The sequence below is a fragment of the Lemur catta genome, chromosome 26 (genome assembly GCF_020740605.2).
Source record: "Lemur catta isolate mLemCat1 chromosome 26, mLemCat1.pri, whole genome shotgun sequence".
NCBI lineage: Eukaryota > Metazoa > Chordata > Mammalia > Primates > Lemuridae > Lemur > Lemur catta.
The window spans coordinates 104712-131528 of NC_059153.1; the positions used below are offsets into that span (position 1 = coordinate 104712).

Genomic DNA, 26817 nt, shown 5'->3' on the forward strand with positions numbered 1-26817 from the left:
GCAAATTCTTCCAAACCGTAGCAAATATGAAAACACTGGCATAACTTTATTTACAATGAGTCCCACTGAAGTTGATTTCCATGCGCAGTATTCTATAATTCTCACTGTCAACATGCAGACAAAAGGGCTAAAATCTTTCCTCTTTCATGTTTTACACTTATTTCATTATTAAATTTTCAGACTTAAAAAATCTGCCAATAAGTCTTGGTTTAAGAGCTATGATTATTGAGTGAATGATGTCAGTGTTTCTTAAACAGCATTAAAAATATTCTGTCTGGATCTCAGGTATTTCTTTCATACTAGAAGGGATGATGTTCAGTAAACAAATCAACAATAAATCTACTAAAAAAATTCCCAAACTAAATGAACAAAACAACTGATTAGGGTGGTATTTTTCCTTATAAATGTCTTAGCAAATTCTACAGAATTTCCTTAACATGTATGAAGGCTAGGAGCTTTGTTTTTCAAATGGGCTTTGGGTGTGGCTGAGGCCCAACTTCACATTCATATTCTACGGCTAAATAAGGTCCCATAATGTCTAGGATGTTAATTAATGCTAGTTATCACATCATTCATAAATTTAAGAGGAAAATAATACCTGTTTTTACATATTAGGATTTTTCTTGATACTTTTACATTATGTGATAAGCATTTACATTTTTAAGAATGAACACTCACAAACATTATATTCAAACAATGAGATATTAAATAATAATGAATTTGCTCATCTAAAACATGCACACAGGCTTCATAACTGCATTAAACTATGGCAACCTTGTAACAATCACTTACTATTTCAATATTTAATTTTGAATTCAGTTCTTTGAAGTTGTTACATTCATTTTGTATGTGTCTTCACTCTTGTATGTGTTTGGGGCTGTTTATTGGTGTCATCAGAAGAAATTCAGCTCAAACACATCTGGTTGGGTTGTTTGGACTTTTAACACTTTGTAACAACTGTATAATTCTGGTTTTGGCTCCAAAAAAGGAAGGCGGATTAAGAAATTAATGTAGTAATAGACCGTAATTTGCCATTAAATAATTGCATTTAAACTGCTCTTCAAAAAAATATTTGGTTCTAAGATTGATGGAGGCATAACAATCCAGTAAAGTGTTAGAGGAAATCATTTTAGACAGATGGCTTTAAAATTCCAACTGAATAGTTGAAAGAAGTTTGTACTACACATCAGCATTCTCAGAAAGTTTCTGCTTTCTTGAGCAGGAAGATAGTATCTCTGATTCAAGGAAAGATGATTTATAAGTACTGAGGTCTGGAAAATAAATTTTACACCTAAAGTGTTCTTTGTTCTGTTACGGATCTCAGAAATGTGCCAGGACATATTTTCTTGTAGTAAAATGAGTGCTTTTTATGACTGTTACCACATTTCTTCTTGGCCACACTTATGTATTTTCTAAGCGGACAAAAGAAAAGGTCTCTGTATAAGGCTGTGTGTCAGACGCAGCCTCCTGTTCACCTGGAATTAGTTCACATGTATCCAAACCACTGCGCAAGTTCCCTTCCTAACAGTTGACACGCGTTCCTATACCTTGCCTGATTTGCCGTATGCAAATGTATGGTACATGCGTAAATACCGTATGTAAACATACAGTATACAGGTACCATATATTGGTATTTTTCGACCACATTTATTTGGTCACATTTACAACTTTTGTCTGTATGGATTTGCATGTGAATATATTTTCCGATACTGTCTCCTAGTGCTCATTCCTTTCTCAGTGCGAGGAGAGGAGGCTGTGCAGCTGCCGAGGTGGATGTCTACCTTACACTTTTCGCTTGGGTTACAAGGAACAAAAATCTTCCTTTGGAGCTGGGAGCTTCCCGTCTGCCTCGAAATTAGGAATCACGATCTTTACTTCCTGGCTAAGGACTGGCGCCAGGGTCGGAGGCCAACGGGTTCTTCCCTTCCTTACTGGAATGCGTCTTCAGTGTCTTATAATCTACCTACTTTTTAAAAAATCTGTGATAAATAAGATAAAAAGGATCATAGGAATTTTCTGTCTTTTTAAGGTTCTGACTTTGACTTTTTTAGCTTGGCATTTAAAAATAGGTAATGGTCAAAAAGTATATGATTTTTTTTCCTTCGAAATCACTTTCTCAGAAAAAATACTCAAGAGAATGACATGCCCATCTGTGTAATGGCTTTAACTAGATTTCCTCTTCAGTTAAATTTTGCCTTGGAAGAAATTTTAAATCTTAAAATGTTTTCATTTTACAAAATGAGTTTTCTTGAGAAAAGGGTTTTATGAATTCCTTCCTTTTGGGGTTACTGTTCGTCACTGGGACAGGGAAGTGGGTCTTTTCACTTTTTTCTGTTTTATGGCGAGAGGGGAAACAGTCCCTCGCCTGCGATTTTGTTTCTCTTCCCTCACAGTATGAGGTGTCTAAGCTTTCGACCTTTTGGAAACCGCAGTTCGCAGTTTGCGGCTGTAGGTGCGGCCGCCCCGCTGCCCGTGCCCGAGCGCGCGTGGCCGGACCCGCACAGGCCCCGTGACGCCCCGCGACGCCCCGTGACGCCCCGTGACGCCCCATGATGCCTCGTGACGCCCCATGATGCCCCGCGCCGCCTCGTGACGCCTCTTGACGCCCCGTGAGGCCCCGCGACGCCCCTTTCCCACCTCAGGGAGCGGGTTGCCAAGTGAGACCGTCTGGCCCCGCGGGCTCCCGGCGCCGCTCTCCGATCCCGACCGGACGGGCGTCGCCTGCGTGGCCTGCGTGGCCGGGGCCGAGCGCCGCCGTCACGGACTCCAGCCTGGTCACCGCGTACAGGCTGCTGTGCCGCGCGGGGCGGAGCCGGGCGGCCCCGAGCTCCAGGTCGTCGCAGCGGGAGACCCTGACGAGGGGACACCAGCGAAACGCCCTCTTGAAGCCGGCTCGGAACCTGAGGGGAAGGGGCAGGACCGTCACGACCGGGCGGACGTCCCCTCGGCCGCGCCAACCGCTGAGGGAGACACGCGCCTCGGCCGCCCAGGTGGGTTTGTTTTTTTCTTTCTTTGAGACACAGTCTCGCTCTGTCCCCCGGGCTGGAGTGGGTGCCGTGGCGTCAGCCTCGCCCACAGCAACCTCGGACTCCTGGGCCCAAGCGATCCTCCTGCCTCAGCCTCCCGAGTAGCTGGGACTGCAGGCATGCGCCACCACGCCCGGCTAATTTTTTCTATATATTTTAGCTGTCCAGATAATTCTTTTCTATTTTTAGTAGAGACAGGGTCTCGCTCTCGCTCAGGCTGGTCTCGAACTCCATCCTCCTGCCTCGGCCTCCCAGAGTGTTGGGATGACAGGCGGGAGCCACCGCGCCGGCCTTAATTGCCAGTCTTGATTATTTTTATATAATCTATATGAAAGTACAAAATGTTTATCTTCGGGGACCATCGGATGAGGCTGATGAACAGCAGACGTGCCGCTCGCGGCCGGGCCGGGGCTGGGGCCGTGAGAAAGCAGCCACAGGTAACTTGGCAGGTGAGGCCCGGGCGGAGAGCCGTGTCCGGCTCCGCAGGGCCTGCAGGGCCTGCTCTACCCGGGGCTTACCTAGGGGTCGCCAGCCCTGTGAAACGCAACTTCCCCCGGTGTGCTGACCAGACAGCAGAAGTGCTTTTAACTGGAAGCCACGTTTTATCTTTTTTCTAGTTTTAAATTAGACCGTAAATACTCCTACTTTTAATTTTTTAAACTTTATAAACATCTTTCCCGTGATGACTCCCATTTTTTCCCGAGCCATCCCCACGGAGGCTGCCGTCTCTCTCACCCTACCTCATACTGCATTAAGGACTGGAATTCTCCTTGTCCTTATGTATCTTTGTAAAATCTTCTACTTCGAAGTCTATTTACAATATATCCGTTTTAATAGAGTCCACTGGTATTTCCCATCGTCTCTCCATCCTGTAGAAATTATCTGTGACTTTCTAGGAAGTGCCTTCATTACTTTGAGGATTTGAGCACATTTTCAACTCACCTCCTTCAATCATTAGGGCATTTCTTTTTCTTTGTTAGGTAAAACTCTGAAGGATTTGGAGGAAGAAGCTGGCACATATTAAAATTGCCCAGTTAGAACCTCTAAAAACATCGTTTTGGGCGTGTAATGGTTAAGACGGGACATTTTAGAACGTAGGGGAGTATTAAAAATATCAAGCTTTGTGTTCCTTTCAGTGAGTTTTTATATTTTCCCTTCATTCTATATTTTAAATCTGCATCATGAAGCTGGGACAACACTATGTGTTTCTAGATAAGGCAGGAAGGACAAGCGACTTGCATTTGGTGGTTTTGTGTTTACCTCTTGTTCAGACAGCAGTAGATGATGGGGTTGTACATGGTCGAGCTCATGGCCAGCCAAAAGCTGGCCAGGTAGACCTGCTGGATGTATTTCCACCTGTTCAGCTGTTGGTAGATCGCGGTGAGGATAAAGTAAATGTGATAGGGCAGCCAGCAGATGGCAAATGTCATCACAACAATAATCATCATTTTTACAACCTAGAAAGAAAAAAAGAAGACATTTTTGGCAAATACACACAAGTCATTAAATATAATAGTTCCAGCAGCTTATTGCAAATCATACTTTTCTGTCAATACAGTTAAATCCGTATTGGCAGTTAAATGCCTAAGAAACAGCATATTAACGGTGAAGCAGTGTAGGGACAGTTGCCTAAGGTAGGTCTCAAGAAAGTAGGTTTGCGTCACCATTTCTCTCTCCCTACCTGAGAGAATGGGTAGCACTGACACGAACATAGACAACTGTATTTTAATTGTCCTGAAGAAAATATGCTTACACAGACTCGGAAAGCCTGCAGGAGAAAGAGGCAGGAGCTAGGAAGTGGCCGTGCTAGGCTGCACTGTGCAGGAGTGGAGACATTATGCCCAGGAAACTGCCTGCTAAGTCACACTGGAGGGACACTGGGCTCAGCGGCAGGGCTGCTTCCTCAGCATTTGTTATAGCCTAACTACAGCTGAAGACTGCTCAGATTCTTTTAATACCATTCTTTTAATACTAGGCAACCTTATGGGTATTAATTTGGTCTTTCTTGTAATCTGATATGAGGGAAGGTTTTTCCAAAGAGTGATTATAAATATTCACATTAATCTGAGAAGAATTACTAAGTTTAAATTTGCAAATAGGCAACTGGCTTATGCAACTGTTTCATATATCAGGTCTTTTGAGTTTGGTAAGCTTAGGTCATTTCCTTTGATTCTACTTTGGAACCATAATAACCTAGCCAAAGTAGAATGTCAACTTCTGTTTCTCCTCCACTGGGCCTTAAATTCCTGAAAGACAGAAAGAATGTCTTAATTATCTTAATATTCCTAGGATTTAGCACAGTCCCTGATATAGAGCTGGAGGTAAAGAAATATAGAATGAATGAATAATTGAATGGGGGATGTTTTTTGTTTCTCAGAATAAAACAAAATCTACCATTGTCTGTGTCTATAAGAAAGGTAAAATCGAAGGAAATGAACGCTGAGTAGCTTGGTTTTGTGGATAAAGGAAATTAACGTAATATTCTCTAATGACCTCATTGAATATATCTCATTATTCTGTCTGCTAAATTTGTTTACACTTCTTTTGGGAATCTGGAAACAGTAAAAATTGCTCAGAATAAGATATAGTAAATAAAGTAATTTTAAGGCTTACCTACAGCCAGATTAATTAACACAAACCAGAGAAAGTCCTGATGTAAATGGCCTATGAGGGATCTTAGAATTAGGAAAATACAATATTTATGAAATACTTATCATTTGACTACAAGTTTGAGATTCAAATGAAAGTTGACAAGGTTAGGAGTCATGATACTAGAAATAAACAAAGCATGAACTGGATCAATGTGGAAGGCAAAGCTCCCCCCAGGGCCTAATCACTGCACCATCCAGGTGACCAGCATTGAGCCGACAGAAAATAGGCCATCAGAGTTGAAAATCCAGGTCAACAGCTCACAGAATGTCATCATTGGCTATACTATGGAAAGTATTTTGATTTTCTCAGTGTTTTTCAAATTGCATTGTTTTCTTTTGAAGAGCTGCATTCATATTTGTGCATTTTGATTCTGATGTCTTACTGATATATTTGTGAAATATACCTAAAAGCCATTTTTAATTTACATTTATGCATATTTGACATATTTAACAACTTACTGTCTGTCAACTGTAAATTAGAAAACTGAGGCAAAGACCAAAAGATTTGACCACTATGATTCATTTAGAACTAAGGAAGGTCTTTAACCTCAGACTTTTAAGTCCTTTTTATTTCCTCAATACAGTTAACATTTATTGCATTTATTCCTTTCTTTCGTAAGTCCCTGCTCTACTCTTTTTTTTTTTTTAGAACTATATAATTCTTTGTCTGGATTAATATACATGTCTACTAAAAAGCCTCCTCCCTCCATTATATCCCAATCAAATGAACTCCATTCTAAACTGCCTTCAAAGTGCTGTCTCAGAAGGAAATATACTTGAGTGCTTTTAGAGTTAATTTGAGGGAACTTGTCATTGATTGGATGTTGATTAAGGAAAGGAAGAAGTTAAAGATTATTTCCAGATGTTTTGCCTGGACCACTTTATGGATATTAGTAACATTCTATAAATGGGAAGAAGGATTTCAGAGACCGAGATTATTATTTAGTTTTGATTAGCTTAATTTGAAGTGTGTACTGCATATAGGTTTGGCGTGAGAGATGATTAGCAGAATTGTGATCTAAATCTCAGGGCCTAGACCTCAGAAGAGAAATCTAGATATGGGCATGATACAAATATGGATTTGGAAATAATTTTCCAGGGAGTGGATGAGATGATACAAATAGGACTCTACATGAAAGCTACATACACATAAAGAATGGGACTCTGGGGTGAAGGGTAGCATTTAAATGGTAGTTAGAGGAAAAAAAGTCAGAAAAGGCTACTGAAAAGGAAAGGCCTGAGGAGAGAAAAAAGCAAATACCAAGGAGGGGACACCTCACAAGTGGGGAGTGATCCAACGGGGTGTCTGTTGATTCAGTCTAGCCAAGGACTGAAAGTATCCAACCAATTTAGCCACAAACAAGTCAAACGTAAGTTTGGTATAAGGGTAGTTTCAGTGCAATGGAGTGTTGGAAGCCACAGAGAATTGATCAGAGGAGTAAAAGATTAGTAAGTCATAGGAGAAAGCAAATGTAAACAGCATGAGATGGAAGAGCTGTGAGCATGCTCCGTTATGAGCAAGAACACGGTTCAGTGGAACAGGTCGTGGCTCAGAAGATAGATGGTTTAATCGATGGGGGAAAACTCCAGAGAAGGAAATGGTAAGGACCAACGCGGAACACGGGTGATGTGTGGGTGAAGAATATGAAGAGCCAGACACCAGAGGAAGTTGGCAGAAGCTTAATGAGATGTTCAGACAGTGAGACTCGTCAACAATTTGTGGCCAGTTGAACCCCCAGGTTCCACGTCAGAGAATTCAAACACAATTCTAGGAATTATTCAGATGCTGCAGAAAAGTTGCATTGCCATGGATTGTGGAGCTCAGTAGCAAGGAGCTACCAAACCCAGAAGAGACAATGTCAAGGTGGTTAGAGAAAGACATTCACCAGTTTTAGGGAACCACACTTGCAAAAATAAATGCATGTTAAAGTCCTAATCAAAATGGATCGGAAGGCAAAATTAGAGATTGAACCGTCATGAGGACATTTGCCAGATGTGTCTGTCCTCAAATGCAAGTATACCTGCTACTCCCTTGGGAAAAGGATTCAAAATAAATACAATAGTCCCGTCTCCTTACACTTAAATTTTATTTACACAAATAAAACCATAAGCTTTTTTCCACTCAACTAGTATAATCAGGGACTGGAGTTGGATGAAAAAATATGTGCAGAACTACACATTTCTGAGAGATGAGAATCTTATCTGTGCTGCTAAATCATGCAAAGACAGAGACCCTGTGACTTTAAAATTAAAAAAAAAAGCTAACTACTTCATGTGCTAGAAAATAGATTGCTTATTTTACGGCAAAATTTCTTTTGGTTTGTAATCACAGATGATAACAAAACAACAACTTTTGTGCCTTATGTATATGAAAAATTTGATAACATTACTATAGCAAAATGTTTCTGGACTATGCTGTACATCTTAGGCTATGGCACTTAAGGAAGATGTGTTAAATCCTTCCTTTTTAAATCATTTGTTCAAAGTTGCTTACATTCTAAGAAGTTTTATAGGAAGACCAGAGAGCAACAAAAACTGAATTATAAGATATAGGGTCTTCCATTCAATCAATGTATTACAGGTGATCCCTAAATAAACATAAGTTTATTTATTTATTGTCTCACAGCACTGGATTTAGAGGTTTCTCTGCAGAGTCCTTCTTAGTAAAAATCCTAGTTTGGCAATGAAATGTTCCAGGAGATGCCCCATGAAATCTTAGGGCCAGAAGGTCGACTGGTATTAGGATAACGGGGACTTGGCTTATATTCTCAGTGAAGTAAATAAAACTGTGACTTCGAATTCTCCAGGAAATCTTGTTTAAAAAGAAAACACACTGTCTGTTCAATTTGAATTAACTGTGGCATATAAACTACTCATCAATTTTCAGTTTCTGGTGAGATACTGTTCATATGAAGGGCATTATTCCATACTTGGTCTTCTGCCTTTTCATTGGCATGGACAGCATTTGAAGGATCTGTTATTTATTCTAATTAATATTCAAGTTCCTATTCCTTTTAGATATGCAACGAGTATTCTGTGTGTTGATTTCAGTTCTTTTAGGATGCTCTCTTCCTTTGCAGATTTAATATGTGAAGCATGTATGTTCCTTCAGGGTGTCTGTGAAAATCATTTTCCTCATCTGGGCTTAGATGGCTGTAGCAAAAGGCTTTAGAAATTCCTATTGCAGAGATTTATATAAAGCTGCCACATCTTGTTGGAGACTAAAGAAATAATGAGGCAGAAATAATCTGAGGATAATACCCGAGAATCAAATGGTACAAAGTAATTACAATGTATTATTTCCACTAGTTCTAAATATTTCCAGATCAAAACAGATTAAAGACAATTTTGAGAGGCATACGAAGGATTTGACAAAGTCAAAAATTTGGAAATACACTGAATGCAGCATACTGATACACAGAGAATCAAAACACTTCCAGGATCTACTATCTGGAGCAAAGTAGAAGAGGAAAGTCTCCTTGAAATCTTGGTTAAAATGAAATGAAAATGAACAATTTTAGAAAGATATCTGGAAAGACTTAGAGCACATAATTGGAATAATATAAATAAAGCATTTGTGCAACACGGTTTGAAAGAAAAAAAATCCCACTATTTTTCTATTTATAATCCCCTTCTGACTTGAAAAAGAATGTTTGCTGTGTAGGGTACTGATGTATGTAGGGATTGGAAAGTTTAGAATAATTTGAATTATAGGAACAGTGCTGCGGTGTGAATTGTAAGAACAGATTCAAATTTGTATTTAAAAACTGGATGAGGCCAGGCACAGTGGCTCATGCCTGTAATCCTTGCACTTTGGGAGGCCAAGGTGTAAGGATTGCTTGAGGCCAGGAGTTTGAGACTAGCCTGAGCAACATAGCAAGAACACAAGACCCAATCTCTACAAAAAATTAGAAAAGTTAGCTTAGTGTGATGGCTTGCACCTGTTTAAGCTGCTTGGGAGGCTGAGGCAGGAGGATCACTTGAGCCCAGGAGATTGGCATTGCAGTGAGCCATGATGATGCCACTGTACTCTAGCCCGGGATACAGAGTGAGACCCTGTCTCAAAAAAAAAAAAAAAAATGTCTTCTGAAGCAGAGAAATGGATCAAGGAAGGGCAGTAAGAGTGAAGGGTGGTGAAGGAAAAGAAAAGAGTGAAGGAGATAAAAAAGAGAGAAGCAGACACAAATTTCCCCGTGCCTGGGAGCTGACTTAAGAGGAAATGTTGAAAGGAATTTTATGCCATGAGAGGCAAATTCTCCTTTTGGACTAATCTACAAAATCCTCAGTAAAATTTAAATGTTTCATTAAGGATACGTGAAAAATTTTAAAAACTGATATATAAAGAGTGAGTCAAAACCTGGGATACCTAGATAATGGTGAATGAAAACAGTAGATTACTGGAAACTGGATAATATAAAAAGAGGAAGGGGTCAGAGTCATTTACAGAGAGATCTCTTGCGAGGAGGCAGGGGTCGTGCAGTCACATTAGAAGATTGTGATTTGTCCCTTGTTACAAAGATTATGTAGAGGTGGAAAGGTGACATAATTTGGAAAGGAACCGTTTCCTCCAAGGCAGGGATGGAGAGAGAAGAGGAGAAGTACAAGGGGAAATTGAAAGCAAACTTGCCAACCAGGGATGAGAAAAAGGGGTGGAATGTTCAAGTCCAATAAACAGAAAAATCGTTACCTCAATTTTCCTGCAGCTAACGGATTTGCCTGTTAGAGCGAGGTGGGAGGAATTCTGTCCATACCATGTGCTCCTGTTAGTAGCACCCTCACCTGCCCAGGAACTTGCGTCTTCATCATAGAGCAGAATTCTGGCAAGGTAATTGATATGTGATGTTGATGGAAACATAGTGTTGATAAAAACACTGAAGTGGTTTTCTCCACTATAAAAGGGAACAGGCATGTGCTTTGTCATTGCTGTTTTCAACATAGTTTAATATTTGGGGAATTTGTAATTTTATATGTGCGTGGTGTAATTCCTTTTTTACTGAGTTAGAGGTTACAGTGAAGTATGATGGTGTCACTGCACTCCAGCCCAGGTGACAGAGTAAAACCCTGTCTCTAAAAACAGACAAAAAATACGATAATATAATTATGTAATTCAGTGGAAAGTAATTAAACAAACATAAAAATAAGTAAGGAATTACTTTATCTTATTTATTTTTTGCTCCTTGAGCAAAGTGCCTAAATGATCAGTACAACACAGAGATGGACACATTCTCTAGGATAAGACTTTCTGGGTTCATATGCCGACTTTATTATTACATAAAATAAGTAAGTTTCTTAACCTTACCAATTAGTATTTATTTTTTCTTTTTTTTTTTGAGACAGAGTCTCGCTTTGTTGCCTGGGCTAAAGTGAGTGCCATGGCATCAGCCTAGCTCACAGCAACCTCAAATTCCTGGGCTTAAGCAATCCTACTGCCTCAGCCTCCTGAGTAGCTGGGACTGCAGGCATGCGCCACCATGCCCAGCTAATTTTTTCTACATATATTTTTTGTTGGCCAGATAATTTCTTTCTATTTTTAGTAGAGACAGGGTCTCGCTTTTGCTCAGGCTGGTCTTGAACTCCTGACATTTAGCGATCCACCCGCCTCGTCCTCCCAGAGTGCTAGGATTACAGGTGTGAGCCACCACGCCTGGCCCAATTAGTATTTCTTAATCTGTGAAAACAAAATAGCAATAGAGTCTTCCTCTTGTAGTTGTCAGGATTAAATTGATTAATCTGTCTAAACACCTAAATCAAGTGTCTGGCACATAATGGCACCAGTCAATGCCAGTTGCATTCATAGAATTATCACAGCATTATTCTTTTTATTAATGATCATAATTAGGTTTATTTTTGTTTCACGAATAGACTAAGTGCAGATTGGATTTGCATATTTATTGGCATTAGGTACCAGACACTTTGACACATACATTATCTTGATTAACTCTCATCAAAAATGCAATGAAAGAAATGCTATTTTAGTATTTTATAAATAAGAAAATGGAGGGTGAGAGATTAAGAGGCAGGAAACCAGTAAGTGACAATGCAGAAATCAAGTCACCGGTCAGACTCCACCGTTATGTTTTTCCCCTTATATAATATAACATTGCACAGATACGTGTGTATGTGTTTGTATTAGGCATGATGTCAGAAAGAACTTAATTAAACTAAAAAGCTTCTGCACAGCAAAGGAAATAATAAACATAGTGAACAGGCAACCTACAGAACGAGAGAAAATATTTGCAAAGTATACATCCAACAAAAGACTAATGTCCAGAATCTACAGGAATTCAAACAACTCAACAACATCAGAAAACAAGTAGCCCCATTAAGAAGTGGCAAAGGACATGAACGGGACAGACATGTTCCAAAAGAAGACATACAGATGGCCAAGACGCATATAAAAACGTACTCAACATCACTAATTGTCAGAGAAAGGCAAATTAAAGTCACAGTGAGATGCCATGTTACACAGTCAGAATGGCTGTTATTAAAAAGTCAAAAAATAACAAATGTCGGCGAGGATGTAGAGAAAAGGGAGTGCTTATACACTCTCAGTGGGAAGGAAGTATAAAGTATTTCTGCAGGCTATTCTTCAAAGAATTTCATCTATTCTACAAGGCTTGAAATTGAGCACAATTCCTAAATGTGGGAGAAAGAGAAATGGAAGCAGTGTTTCTCAATAGTTAACAAGGATCTACCGTTAGTGCTTGACTAAAATTTCTTCAGCTTTTATTTATTTTTGCACATGTGTATTTGGGAGTTCAATCAACATCTGCTACTCTCGTTTGTTAAGAGGCTGACTTAGAGTTGTGTATAGAATTGTTTTTTCCCAATAGTCATGATTAATTTGAACTATTGTAGCCAACATTTTTGTATTTTATGTGTCAAGTCCAATCTGTCATACCAAAAATGTATTTTCTTGACAATAAAATATAATTAAATGGCCCATCCAGGGTAGGACTTCCGTCTGTGTCCTAAATATTCATATGAAAAATATGAAAATAGCATGATTACTTGTAATAACTATATTACAGACCATTCCAGAATAATATTTTAATTTCAGATAAAAATAAAAGAGCTAGTTGTATTCTGAAATTTTAAAATTTAGAACAAAATGAGTATTACTGTCTAGCTACTGGTGGTCATACCCATAAGTAACTATGACAGAAATCCAAGGACCAGGTGAATCATTATGAAAGTCCAAGACATGAATGTCATTTTGCATTATTTCAATCCAGAACGCAATCCAGGAGAAAGACATATGGACTGGAACTTTTAAATGTCTTCCTTTTTTGAAATATTCTAGAATAGTCACACTCCCAGTTTGAGTTGATATTTCCACTTTGAAATTGTACAGTCATGACATCAAAAGGGAATATTGATGCCTTATTCTCACCAGTCATACAGCGGCAAAGTAAAAAAAAAAAATCCCTCTTGCTTTGTTCCCTCTGAAACTCTATATTGAAAAATAAAAGGAGCACTCAGATTAAATTTTTATTTCTTCCTAGAAAAATATCACATGTATATGAAGTATAAAGAACTATAATCTACAATATCTACAATTACTGAGCTTATTTTAGTTTGTCTAGCAGTGAACAGGGAAAATGTAAAAAAAAAAAAAAAAAAGATAACTAAGCCAATAAGAAAGAAAAAAAAAGACAGGAAACTAGGTAATAAAAAGACAGAAATTATTCTGAAATATGTTGAACATCACATCAGTTATTTAGTGTGATGATATCCAAAACACAGTTATAAGAAATTATCTCAGAAAGAGAGTGTCTTGCAATAGGAGAAAGAGGTTGAAATTACACAGGGGAGATAGAAACTGTTCATAAAAGACCATGTTATTGAAGTTCTCCTCATTTTAGGATTCTGTTTCAGGTGCTAAAGGCATAGTTTGGCTGTTTGTGCACATTGTTTTTATTTTATTTTATTTTTTTTTTGAGACAGAGTCTCGCTTTTGTTGCCCAGGCTAGAGTGAGTGCCGTGGCGTCAGCCTAGCTCACAGCAACCTCAAACTCCTGGGCTTAAGCGATCCTACTGCCTCAGCCTCCCGAGAAGCTGGGACTACAAGCATGCACCACCATGCCCGGCTAATTTTTTTTTTTTTTTTCTATATATATTTTAGTTGGCCAGATAATTTCTTTCTATTTTTAGTAGAGACGGGGTCTCACTCTTGCTCAGGCTGGTCTCGAACTCCTGACCTCGAGCGATCCACCCGCCTCGGCCTCCCAGAGTGCTAGGATTACAGGCGTGAGCCACCGCGCCCGGCCCGCACATTGTTTTTAATGTGTCTTAGGGTTTTTGAAAGAGAAAGTGAAATTATGTATACAATTCAGACATATTTGTTTATAGCCCAGAATTATAAACTGATGTGGAAAAGATCATGCTTTTTGTTTTCAAATAGTAGAGATCATGGTAAATATTAACCAGACATAAGTTTTGTCTACTGTTATTTGTTAATATCAGAGAAAAAACACAGTTAAAATGGAATCCATTTTCTACGTTTTGTTTTTAAACCTGATTAATCATGGTTAAGTGAATGCTTGTAGTTAAGTGGTTTTAAGAATGAGTTATTTTTAAAGGAATTGTCCATTTGGTTGGTAGTAGTTCTACATATAAATAAAATGATCATAAATGAATAGTAATGATTAATATAATCAGTAGAACTCACTTTTCCTTGGAAAAACCACTCCAAGATGCATTAGGCACACACCAACTGGAGAGAATAGGATAAAATAAGATTCCTTTTAACCCCACAAATTTATGAAAAATCTCACTCATTGAGTCACATAATGGTAATTAGGAAAAAATCATAATAGAAATCATTCTAGCAAAATGTCAGTATAATATTTTTAGAGTTTTTTATTTAATATAAATTAGTCGGAAATAGTCTTTTTCATGTCACCCAATAAGTTGTAGAAGAGCATTGATATAATTCTTGTTTTTTCATCAGATATACGTGATTGTTTATCAGAGGGAAGAACAGAAGGAGAGAGGAGGAGGAGAGGGAAGAGAGAGCAGGAGGGATGGAAGAAGGATCTCTGCATATTAAGGAAAAATAGCACTTTCTAGGAGAGACGTCATTCCTAGGATAAAAGGTGCTTTGGGCAGATTATGGAGTATATTAGAGTCATTCTGTTTAATAAAGGACAAGGATAGCTGAAGTTGCAAAAGTACAGTCAACTGGATTTCCACTTACAGTGAAATTTCAGCAATTTCAGGCCGAGTAATTAAGAATACTCTATGGAAGGTGATAAAACACAAGCCCTCCTGTAAGGAAGTAAGTTTTTCATCACAGACTGATATTGATATGGTGTATGGACAGTGGCTATAGAAGACAAAAGTAAAAGAAAAGAATCTGAAAAACAAAGAAGACATTTAAACGTAGGAGTAGAAGATTCGATCATTCTATTAACACGTTGTTTCCCTCTCTAGCACAAGCGCTAGGAGCATCACACGGACAGTACCTTTCTTTTGGCTTTGAGCTGCTCGCGGTACTTGTTACAGGTGTCTCCTGGGATCTCTCCTCCCCAGAGAGTGACTCCGACGACTGTGTACGTGACTCCCATGACGAGCAGTGGGAAGCAGTACACCAGCACGATGACCGCCATGTGGTACCTGGGAGAAACGAGGAAAGCACTCGCTGAAGAGCCCGCTGGACTGGTCCATGTGGGACTTCGAATTTCAGCTGTAAACCACGATTAAAACTGCTGGAGATTATTGACACGTTCTCTCTATGCCCTTAATTCACAAATCCATTAGCTTCTCCTGCTGTCATCACCTCTGGTCATGTTTCAAATGCTGCCGGCTGATCCCAGCTCATCTTCACTGTGTGCGTGAACACAGCAGTTAGCTGTGGCGCTCACTGAACCTACACGTGTGCCCCTGCCTGGAGGTTGGGGACGCCACCCAGAGGGAAGAGGCAGAGCAAACTAATGAACTGGCACATTGTCTCCCGTGTAGGGCTGTTCTACACACCCCTGCAACGTCAGATATGTTTGAAATGAATCGTTTTTCATCCAAATGGGGAAAAACGTAGGTAGATGCTCTGAGCCACACTGGATCCACAAGTTACTTGGTTGTGATTTTATAAAATCACGTAAAGACAGTTACACGTATCTTTCCAAAGTCATAGCGCATTACATAGCATCATTAACTTAGTAAAAAAAAAACCTGTAGAACTACTAGTCACACCAAAGGCGTGTTACTTTAAATTATCAAATTAAATTCTAGGATTTCATAGCTTTCAACCAAAATTATAAGAATGCAACTAGAAAAGGACAGAATGGTAGATGATAATATAATAGCCCAAACAGAATTTTACAAACTTGTGTGTGGATTCCGCTGTTTCAGGAAGGCTTTAAAATGTTAGTTTGTTACTCTGGTCTTCCCAATAGTGGTGTTTTTTTGTAAAGTGAATCTTAAACCTCTTTGCCTTCCTGTTTCCTGGTAGCTTACCAAGTATGTATTCAAAGTCAATGAGAAGTAATTTGGCCAACAAACAATTTGAGGATGACAACACTATCATACAACTAAGATTTACTACTAATTAATAATGGATAGAATACAGCGCTCGATTTAATAACGACCGCTTAATTTTCCTAAAGTAAGTGCTTCCTCACATTTTTCTTAAAAAATGTGGACTCTGGGTAGTTAGATAAAATGACTGCTTTAAAATATAACCATTATTTGCACCATTTTATATTTTTAAAATTTTATTTTAATAAATTTAGGGGGTATAAATTTTTTTTTACATGGGTGAATTTTATAGTGAGAGGTCTAGGCTTTTCAGTGCACCCATCACCTGAATAGTGTACGTTGTGCATCAAATCCAACAAGTAATTTGTTAGTTTTAGAGGGAAAAAAATAGTTGCTAAAATAGGAAAATAAGCATTTTATTGAAATAAAATTTAAATGATCAGAATTTTAAGAAATGCAATCAATTACACAATTATGCTTTTTATCCTCCTTTGCTCTTTTTAAGGTGGGTCCACAATATGAAACAGGAAATTCTATCTCGTAGCACTCCTATTTCCTTTTCAACCTAGTGTTCTGGGTTTTCCATGATGAAACAAAGGAACACAAACCGCATCAAACCAAAATAAGATTAAAGAACCAACCGGGGCCGGGCGCGGTGGCTCACGCCTGTAATCCTAGCACTCTGGGAGGCCGAGGCGGGTGGATTGTTTGAGCTCAGGAGTTTGAGACCAGCCTGAGCAAGAGGGAGACCCCGTCTCTACTAAAAATAGAAACAAATTATATGGCCAACTAAAAAAATATATATAGAAAAAATTAGCCGGGCATGGTGGCGCATGCCTGTAGTCCCAGCTACTCAGGAGGCTGAGGCAGTAGGATTGTTTAAGCCCAGGAGTTTGAGGTTGCTGTGAGCTAGGCTGACGCCACGGCACGCACTCTAGCCAGGGCAACAAAGCGACACTCTGTCTCAAAAAAAAAAAAAAGAACCAACCGGGATGCTCCTTCTCTTCATCCAAGCTTCTTAAACGAGCAGTCAACACTTTAGGGCTTTAGTTTCTTCCTTCTCACTCATTTCTCAGTCAATAAAAACCCTATTTGCTTGGCACATTGCTTTCATCTTTTATCACTTCCTTCAGGAAACTCTCTAATACCACCTCACATACAAGTCCTCGTATTTCCAATTAAAAACTTAAGTAACTTATACAAACTTATTGACCCTCTCCTACCGAATTATAGTATTTTTATGTGTTTCTTTTGCCAGCTAACGCGTGAGCACTGAAGGAAATGTGTATGTCTCATTTGCTTGATCAGTGCCCCTAATCTGTAGTTTCCTAATTGCTTAATAAATTGAATGGAAAAGCATTATAGAGAAATAACTTACGTAAAATGTTGTTTGGGACCTTCTGGCCATTGCACATAGCAAAGAGTACGGCCTGGCATGACTTTGGTTTTGGAGTAAAGACACTGAGGGAAGGCGAGTAGAAATGCTAGGATCCAGATGCTTCCAATGACAATCTTGGTAGCCGTGGCAGAGAGTCTGGGTTTCAAAGGATCAATAATGGCCATATACCTATTTAAAAACAAACAAAATCGTTTTGTTGGTTTTCTTATTAACAGAGTTTAACATGGAATTTCAAAGGCATTTTAATGGCCATAGTTATCACTCTTTTGGTAAGCAAGTTGATAAGGATTTTGCTTTATAGAGGCATCATAGAATGATAATCATAGCATAGTCTTAGGAATCGGGCAGATATAGGTTCGAATCTTATGACATTTGTTTAACCTTTTTGAACCTCAGCCTCGTTATTTTTAAAATTGGAATAAGAACGCACACCTCTTGGGGTAAAGTAAGGATCGATACAAATAATGTAAGTGAAAGGTATTGATTATTTAGTGCTGTGCCTAACACACCAGAATTCATAAACGCCTGCTGAATTGAATTGGAAAGACACTTAAGTACTTAAAAATACTGGTTCCATGACTCAAAACCTTCATTTCTCTTCTGTATGCTTAACTTTTTAAAAGAAAATTCTGGAGAAATAATATGGATAATACCTATATAATTGACAAAGATGAGAAACCCCTATGAAAGATATGGTCAACATATCCATTTAAAAGCAGCAAGAGACAAGTTCAAGGTTTAGATAAGAATGAATAAATTAGTCTGACTGAGGCTGTGAGTTCCTGTCATCCTCCATACTGAATTCATACGACATCATAAAAATCTTCATGGTATTTTCTACGTAACTATGCATAATATAGCTGTAATGGGAAAATATATTTTAATCTTTAAAAAGCATACTTACATATGACTTTTAGAGTGCAACTTTTTGGGAAGTTGGGAACTCTATGGTAAAGGTGGCAAAAATATATCTGGAAGAAGTAATTTTCAGTTTTAATAGGATATAATACGGCTAGTTGTCAAATTCTGGCTAATGTTCAGAGCTAAAAATAATATGTACCAATAAAACAAAACATTTACATTGTTTCAATTTTACTTTTGGCCGTTTAATGTTCACAGAATGTATTTTGATTTATGCAAAATTTTCAAAGGCCATACTTTCATCAAGAATAAATATTACTTAAGCCAAAAACATTTTAACCTTAAGGATAAATATTTCAAAATAAGACTATTTTATCAATGTATCACTCTTTGCTTTTGTAACTCTTAGGCAGAATGAAATCTCCAGTAGATATATTGGAAATTATCCATATACTATTCTTAATAATAAATTTACTCATGACCTACCTAAAGGAAATATTGTTAATTCATTATATATAAGAGCTAATAGGTAAACATGAAACTTAGATATAAAAAAGAATCATATTTGTCCGTTTGTGACTGGCTTATTTCACTTAGCTGCACGATTCCACATAAATGAGGTATCTAAAATAGTCAGACTCATAGAAGTAGAGAACAGAATGGTGGTTTCCAGGAGCCAATGCGTATAAAGTGTAAATCATGCAAGATGAAGAAGTTCTAGAGATCTACATAGTATCTGTAGTTAACAATATGGTATCCTGAATTTTAAAATATGTTGAAAGGATAGATCTCATGTTAAGTGTTCTTAACCAAACCATACACACACACACACACACACACACACACACAAACACAAGAAAATTTTGGAGGTGATGGACATGTTTAGAACCTTGATTGTGGTGACAGTATCACAGGTGTATACATATGTCCAAACTCAACAAGATGTACACATTAAATATGTGCAATTTTTTATATATAAAATATACCCCAATGAAGCTTACAAAAAAGAAAAGAAAAAAATTATAAAAACAGTACCTCAGTTTAGGAAAACAAACTGAACGAGTTCAGGAAACAGAGAGAGACACAGAGAGAGATGCCATGTGAAGATGGAGCATTGGAGTGATACAGCAGCAAGGGAAGGAAAACCCCAGAAGGTGGTCCCAGAAAGCCAGCAGAAGGAAGATGCGAGGAAGGGTTTCCCACAGGGTTTTTTGAGGGAGCACGGCCTGGTCCACACCTTGATTTCAAACTTCCAGGCTCCAGAACTGTTACACGATACATGTCTATTGTTTTAAGTCAGCCACTTTGTGGTACTGTATTACGGCAGTCCCAAAAAAACTAATACAATGGGTAGGGATGGGAGAAGCTTTGTGTTCCTGACTAATGAAAGGCTACTGCAATTTTAACATAGAAGGTAAAGAGGGAAAGTGGTTTGAGATGAAGTTATAGTATAGGTTTTCCCCCCTATGGAAAGTAACTGAGGTGATTTAATCAGGAGAGTAAAATAATCAGATTTTCTTTAGAAAAGAGCATCTGGCTCAGTCTGGAGAGAGGACTGGAGAAGAGAAAGAATGTAAGCAGGGAATTAAATAACCTAGTTAATGTTTTGATTTGAACAAGAGATGATTTGTTGCTTGGAATAGGGCGTTACCACTGGAAGTTGAATTAGGTGAATGGTTTGAGGAAAGTAAACAACAACAACAAAATGCTAGAATATTGTTGTAATGAAGGAGACCCCTTTGGCAAAAGATGTAGGTAGAATTGCCAGGCTTTGCTGAAGATGGATTTGAAATTGGTGATTAGGAATTCATTTTGCACCAATATTTCCTCTTCTGCAACTTTCTCTGACCACGGTAATTTGCTCGGAAGTAGGCATGGAAAGAATGGATACTGAGGCTCATCTGGACCAATAGTCTCTGGACTTTGAGAAGAAATGGTCCAATATAATGGTCAAATATATCTGAAATATAACTTCACCCAAATAATTGTCAGTATTTTATTCCTTTAAAGAAATATATGTCTTTTATGTGATTACATTAGCTTTTCCTAGGTTTTGGGTGAGCTTCTCACTGCCATTCTTCCCTCACCAGACTCCCAAATACGTTACAGTCTCCTTAGAGTGATTATTTCATATGTAACAGCTAAGATTGGATTCTTCACTCTTCACATTAGCAGATCACCCAAACATGTTTTAAAGTCACCTTTTATTATCTCTCAGCTAAAATTCCCAGAAGCATCCATTGAAAGCTCATGTTTTAGTGCCATCTCTCATCAGTTTTCCTTTCCACTCTAATACTAGACTCCTTTACCGCTTGCTTTTTTTCTGATGCAATTGAGGGGGTCTTTTATGTTTACTTCGATGTCTTTTGAAAAATAGCGTTTGTTGACATGACTTTGGTTTGCCTACTCTCAATAAGTACACCTTTTCAATTTTGTAATTTTCACCGGTATCTGGTGTAATTCTTCCTTTTGTTGGCATTTTTATTAAGGTGTCTCAGGAATTTTATGTACTTTTACACATTTTCAAGTTTTGCGATGAAGACAGAGTGCAGCCTTCAGATGTTTACGTGATTGTCCCCACCAGGCTAAGGAGATTTGTCTGAGATGATATGGATTTCACTATCTTCCAATTTGCCTCTGGACACAGGAGAACATCTCCTAGTGCGTAAGTCCCAGAGATAAAAAGTGATCTGGACCCTGTCTGTGAGAAATGAAGATTAGTTGCAACAGCTGCTCATGATCCGTAAACTCTCAACTCTGGCTTTTGCTGCTAGAATGTTTTCTGCTTTGACAAATCCTTTGAGAGAGACATAACCTTTTACAAAATGGCATTTTTTTAGATAAATTTTATTTTGTGTTTTCCATAAATGTCTTAAGCAAATGTAAGAAAAATTAATAGATCAGTTAATTATAAATATTATCTTAATGAATTTCAAAGTGAACAAGCTTTTATTAAAATAAACCTTTATATACATACATACACACATATGAATGTACACATATAATAGGATATTATTTGGCAAGAAACAAATCATTTGTTCACTTACTTACCTTTAAAAGTTCAAACAAAAAAATTTTGTTAGCAGCACATATACATAAAACATTTCAAAACAAATGGAGAGAATTGCTGGCATGATCTAATGTGATAAACTCTCTTAATTATGGCATGTTGGTTAATCATGTTCAAATCTTTGTCTTTACTAAGTTATGTTATTATTGTTTTGTCTTCTTGTTTTATTGGCTACTGAGAGAGGTATAGTCCAACTAGGATTGAGGATTATTTCTCATTTTAGTTATGTCAAGTTTGCTTTGTACATTTTGAAGCAATGTTAATACAAATCTAGGATTGTTACGTCCTCTTGTTGAATTGATCCCTTTTATCATTATTAAATGTTTCTCTTTATATTTACTAACACATGTATTAAAGTCTAATGTTTGTGATATTTATATTGACAATCTTTTTTTTTTTTTGTAAAACCTTTCACATAAACATTTTAATACCAAGAATGTCTAATACAATAAATCAAGAAATTTGATTTATGATAATGGGGCTTGTAAATTCCAACTGCACATTTTTTTTTCATTTTTACATGAATATACAGTAAAGTTTATTTTAATTGATGTGCAGATCTAGGCTTTTTAGCACATGAATAAGTTCCTATCACAGTCAGGGCCCAGGACAGGTTCATCGCCACAGAGGAAGTTCCTTCACGCTACCCCTTTGTGCTCACACCCTCTTCCTGACCTAAAACCTGGGAACCATTGATCTGTTCTCTACCACTATTGTTTGCTCTTTTGGGGAAAATGTCCTGTTAATATAATCATGCAATATGTACCTCTGAGACTGGCTATTTTCACTCACCACAACATCCTGGGATTATTCCAGTTGTGAGTGTGTCGAGTGTGTTTCCTTTCACTGCTGAGGTTACTCCAGTGTATGGAGCTCCACCGTCTGTTTCTCACCCTTTGCAGGACATTTCGGTTGTTTCTGATTTTAAACAATTATGAACAGAGCTGCTATAAGCGTCTGTGTACAGGCTTTTGTGTGAACACAAGTTTTCATTTCTCTAGGGTAAAAGTAAATAGGAGCAGGAATACTGGATCATATGGTAAACGTCTATTTAACTTTATATGAAAATTCAGAACTGTTTTTATAGTGGATGTACCATTTTGTAGTCATCCCGGCAGTACACAAGAGTTCCACTTGTTCCAAATTGTTTAATTTAAGCTGTTCTAATGTGTGTGTGGTCGTATCTCAGAATGGTTTTAATTCACATTTTCCTAATGAAAAATTATATTGAATATCTTTCACGTACTTATTTGCCATTAGTATGTCTTCCTTATTGGAGTTCCTGTTTAAGGCTTTTGTCCATTTTAAAACTGGGTTATTTTCTCAAGGGTGTTTTTTTTTTTTTTTTGGACAGACTTCTTGAGTTATAATTTACATACCATAATGTATACTAATTTTAAATATATAATTCACTTATTTTTAGTAAATTTTTAGAGTTATGTAACCATCAACACAATCTAATTTTAGAGCCTCCCCATTACCCTCTCCCCCCCCCCCCCAAAACCTCCCTTCAATTGCAGTTACTCCCTGCTGTGCTCTCAGCTCTAGGACATCACTGAGCTATTTTCTCCTGATACAGCCTTGACTTTCCTGGAATTTGATATAAATGGAATTATATAATAAGTAGTCTTTTGTGTAGACTTCAACTTGTTTCCTCTATTTTAAAATTGGATTATATGACTTATTAAGTCATAAGAGTTTTTTGTGCATTCTGGACACAAATCTTTTACTAGGCATAGGATTTACAATATTTTCTCCAAGTCTCTGGCTCGTCTTTTCACTTTCTTCATCATGTATTTGAAAAGCAAAAATTTTTAATTTTGAGGAAGTACAGTACATTGATTTTTCCCTTTATTGTTTATGCTTTTGTGGCCATATCTAAGAAATCAGTGCCCAACTAGAGGTTGTGATCGTCCATGTTGTGTGGATTTCCGACTACCTGGGAGTCAGCGCTGCTAACTCCCGAATTATTTAAGGGTCAACTGTATACAGGGGTGTGTGTGTGTGTGTGTGTGTGTGCAAAGTTTCCTTCACACAGGTCTCACATAATGTGTTTAGAAATAGATATTGTTTATGGTATTAAGAAAGTACTGAATATTATAGTTGGCCAAGGATTGTCACTCGGGAATAGGTATTGAGTTATCTCGGATGTACTTCAGAATGTGCTTGGATGATCATATGGTTACTTTTGAGGTCACATATAGCAGTTTTCAGTATTTAGCCATCTGTACTTCTCTGGGTTGTCCTTTCTGGTAGTTGTTTCCTTCCCTCCTCTTTTCTTTTCCATCCTACTTATAAAGCCATGTAATTTATATCTCTGAAAAAGATATTTTCAGTAAGTTATAATGTCAGGTGAATAGAACGGTCTATATTACCAATTAGCTAAACAGTTTGCAAGTGTCTGAGAGAAAAGTATCTACTGATGACCAGACTTCAGCAACTAAGTTGTGACATTTGCCATACAGGAGGTTCTCACTTTGCAAAAAGGGGTGAGAACACCCAAATGACCAGGAGCGCTGAAACCATACAAAAGTGACCTTGGCAGTCAGCGGGAAAAATTACAGTTTTCCTGTGATCTTGAAAATTTTTGTCAAAATCTTTAAAACTCTCTTACTTTTCGTTATGAATGCGTAGAGAAATGAAAAATAGAAAAACTAATATGTATTTAGTAAAGTGTAATTTTAAAACATTAGAAACACTAATAAAGAAAATTTTATTGCTTTGTAAAAACTACATCCTGGAGAGCGTGAGCAGCATTTGATTCTTCCCGTCATATGAGATGATGCAGAGCAAGCATATATTCTGGGCCTTGGCAGAAAGGACTCCTGTCTAAATTTGAATTAACTTCCAATATTTTATCCTTTGCACTTTCAAAAGTGGTGAACTATCTGTATGAGTCTTTTTATGTGAAGATTTTTGCGATGCCATTTACTCTGAGACAGCTTCCCTTTTGTCACTACCAGTTTCCTCATTTACCTTGATAAGTTCACCTGGGCTAACTCCCTCAGGCTGTGTATCTGGGGTTTCCACACAGTGGCCTGTCAGCATTCCCTCCATCAGCTATTCTTCAGTAACTCCATTTACGCTGCATCCGAGTTGCAGTCTCAGTCTTATCTCATTGCATTTCTTCACTACACTTTCATCTGTGTTGCTAAGTCTCTCTTTTGATTAGCCGTTTTTCAAATGTCACATGAGTTTGTCTCTGGAAGACAATTAGGCAGGACAACTACATGCTTTGCTGTTTGTGCGTGAACTTAATAACAGATGATCAGCGACAGATTTTAAAAGAAAAAATGTAATTGGTCACTGACGATGATGTAAATCTGTTCTTTGCAGAGCAATTCATAGACTAAAGAGCCGGCAGCTAAGTTTGTACTTTAGGCAAATACACTTAATAGGACATGGTAACTGAAATTCGAGCCATGTTGTTGGGAGGACCTGTGTTATTTAAATAAACCTTGGTAACTGAAATTTGTGTGTAGCAAGAAGTGCATCTTTAGACTTTGTAATCTTTTCATGCAAATTATTTTATCTTTAGCGTATGTATTCTGTTTGTGGACTCCTAAAACTTTAAAGGTAGTATTCTTTTGTTTGTTTCCAAGAAGTCCTGTTCATTGAATGTATTCATCAGCAATGGCTCTGTGACTGGTGAATGGGGATTGCCAGTAATTTCTTATATAGGAAAGATATTTCAATTTATTATTTTTCCAATACAATATTGGATTACATTCCTTTTGTTTGATTCTGAAATTCTGTTGTCTTCAACATGAAACTAGATTTTGTACATTATTATTGACGATATACTGAAAACATTTTTATTTAACATTTAAAATATTTTCAGTTAATGAAAACATAATTCATACTTTAAGAGATTCGAATTTATTTTACACCACATGGTTAACTATTGGGAAAAAAAACTACTTTGATATGTACATTCAATTTGAAGGTATAGAAGTAAATACACATGGCAGTATGACATCTTTTAAATTCAATGGGTTTATACATCTGAGAATTCTAATTAATAGTACTTATATAACAAATACTATATTTCATGAGTAAGTGCATAGCATCTTCTGTTTGATTTTTTCAAAATTGTTCTTTATACTCATTTGAAAACCTTCAGATCTATTTTTCTATTGATGATTCAACTTAACATGAACGTGAGCATCATGCTTTAGGTTGTATAGCATCTAATATGTTTTCTTATTTAAATTTTAACAATATAACTACGAGATTTAAAAAATTTTTTTTGTGGCCGGGCGCGGTGGCTCATGCCTGTAATCCTAGCACTCTGGGAGGCCGAGGCGGGTGGATCGCTCAAGGTCAGGAGTTCGAGACCAGCCTCAGCAAGAGCGAGACCCCATCTCTACTAAAAATATAAAGAAATTATCTGGCCAACTAAAATATAGATATAGAAAAAATTAGCCGGGCATGGTGGCGCATGCCTGTAGTCCCAGCTACTGGGGAGGCTGAGGCAGGAGGATTGCTTAAGCCCAGGAGTCTGAGGTTGCTGTGAGCTAGGCTGACGCCACGGCACTCACTCTAGCCAGGGCAACAAAGCGACACTCTGTCTCAAAAAAAAAAAAAAGCTTTATGGAAAAGAGTGAAATAGAAGCTTGCTAAAGAAATTGAAATAAAATAGAATTGCATATAGTATCAATTTTTATTTACTTAGCTATTATTACTATTATTTAGTTTGGTTAAATGTTCCTTTTCATAATTATTCATGTCAGGTATGTCCATAGGTTTACAAAATGTAAAGTATATTTTGTCTTTGTTAATGCTTTTGTATTATTAGATAAAACACAGTTAACTATTCCCTTAAAATTTACAAGAAAAAGTGAATGTAATTTTTAAAATTCTTTAATTAAATATTCAGATCAATACTGAACCGTGTGACCTGAAATTTTTCTTTACTGTGTGTTAATAAAACTTCCTACAATTTTTAACTTAAGCTCAAAACATGTGCTTAGAAAATGGAAGAGGATATTTAACTGTTTTCTAGTACGACCATATGTTAAGTGTTATATGCCAAAAGTGAATAGAAATCACAATATTTGTATTCTATTAACTGCTCTATTAATAATTTTCTACTTTTTACATTGTCAATAAAGCCATAGGTAATATATACATAAGGTGTGTTATGTGTGTATGTGAGATATACAGTATAAGCAAGGGCCAAATTCTAACCTGCTTACAGGTAATGGCTTTGTCTAATCAAACCCTTCAGTTTTCAACACTTGTTCGGAGGCAGAATAGTTCAGGGTTAAGAGGAGCACAGGCCCTGGAGTAAAGCAGTGGTTTGAATTTGGATTCCACTTGAAGATTTTT

The 26817-nt window shown here is 37.5% G+C and overlaps 1 protein-coding gene across 1 annotated transcript in view; it reads right to left on the reverse strand.

Moving 5' to 3' along the window:
* Nucleotides 1-2638: 2638 nt before the first annotated feature.
* The window catches only part of TACR3 (tachykinin receptor 3), a 29408-nt gene continuing 5229 nt past the window's right edge, over nucleotides 2639-26817 (reverse strand). The window contains exons 3-6 of the mRNA XM_045537310.1: nucleotides 17535-17723; nucleotides 15145-15295; nucleotides 4287-4483; nucleotides 2639-2900 (exon numbers count right to left, since the gene is read on the reverse strand). Of these exons, the coding sequence (XP_045393266.1) occupies nucleotides 2639-2900; nucleotides 4287-4483; nucleotides 15145-15295; nucleotides 17535-17723 (799 nt within the window). The remainder of the gene's footprint in view (nucleotides 2901-4286; nucleotides 4484-15144; nucleotides 15296-17534; nucleotides 17724-26817) is intronic.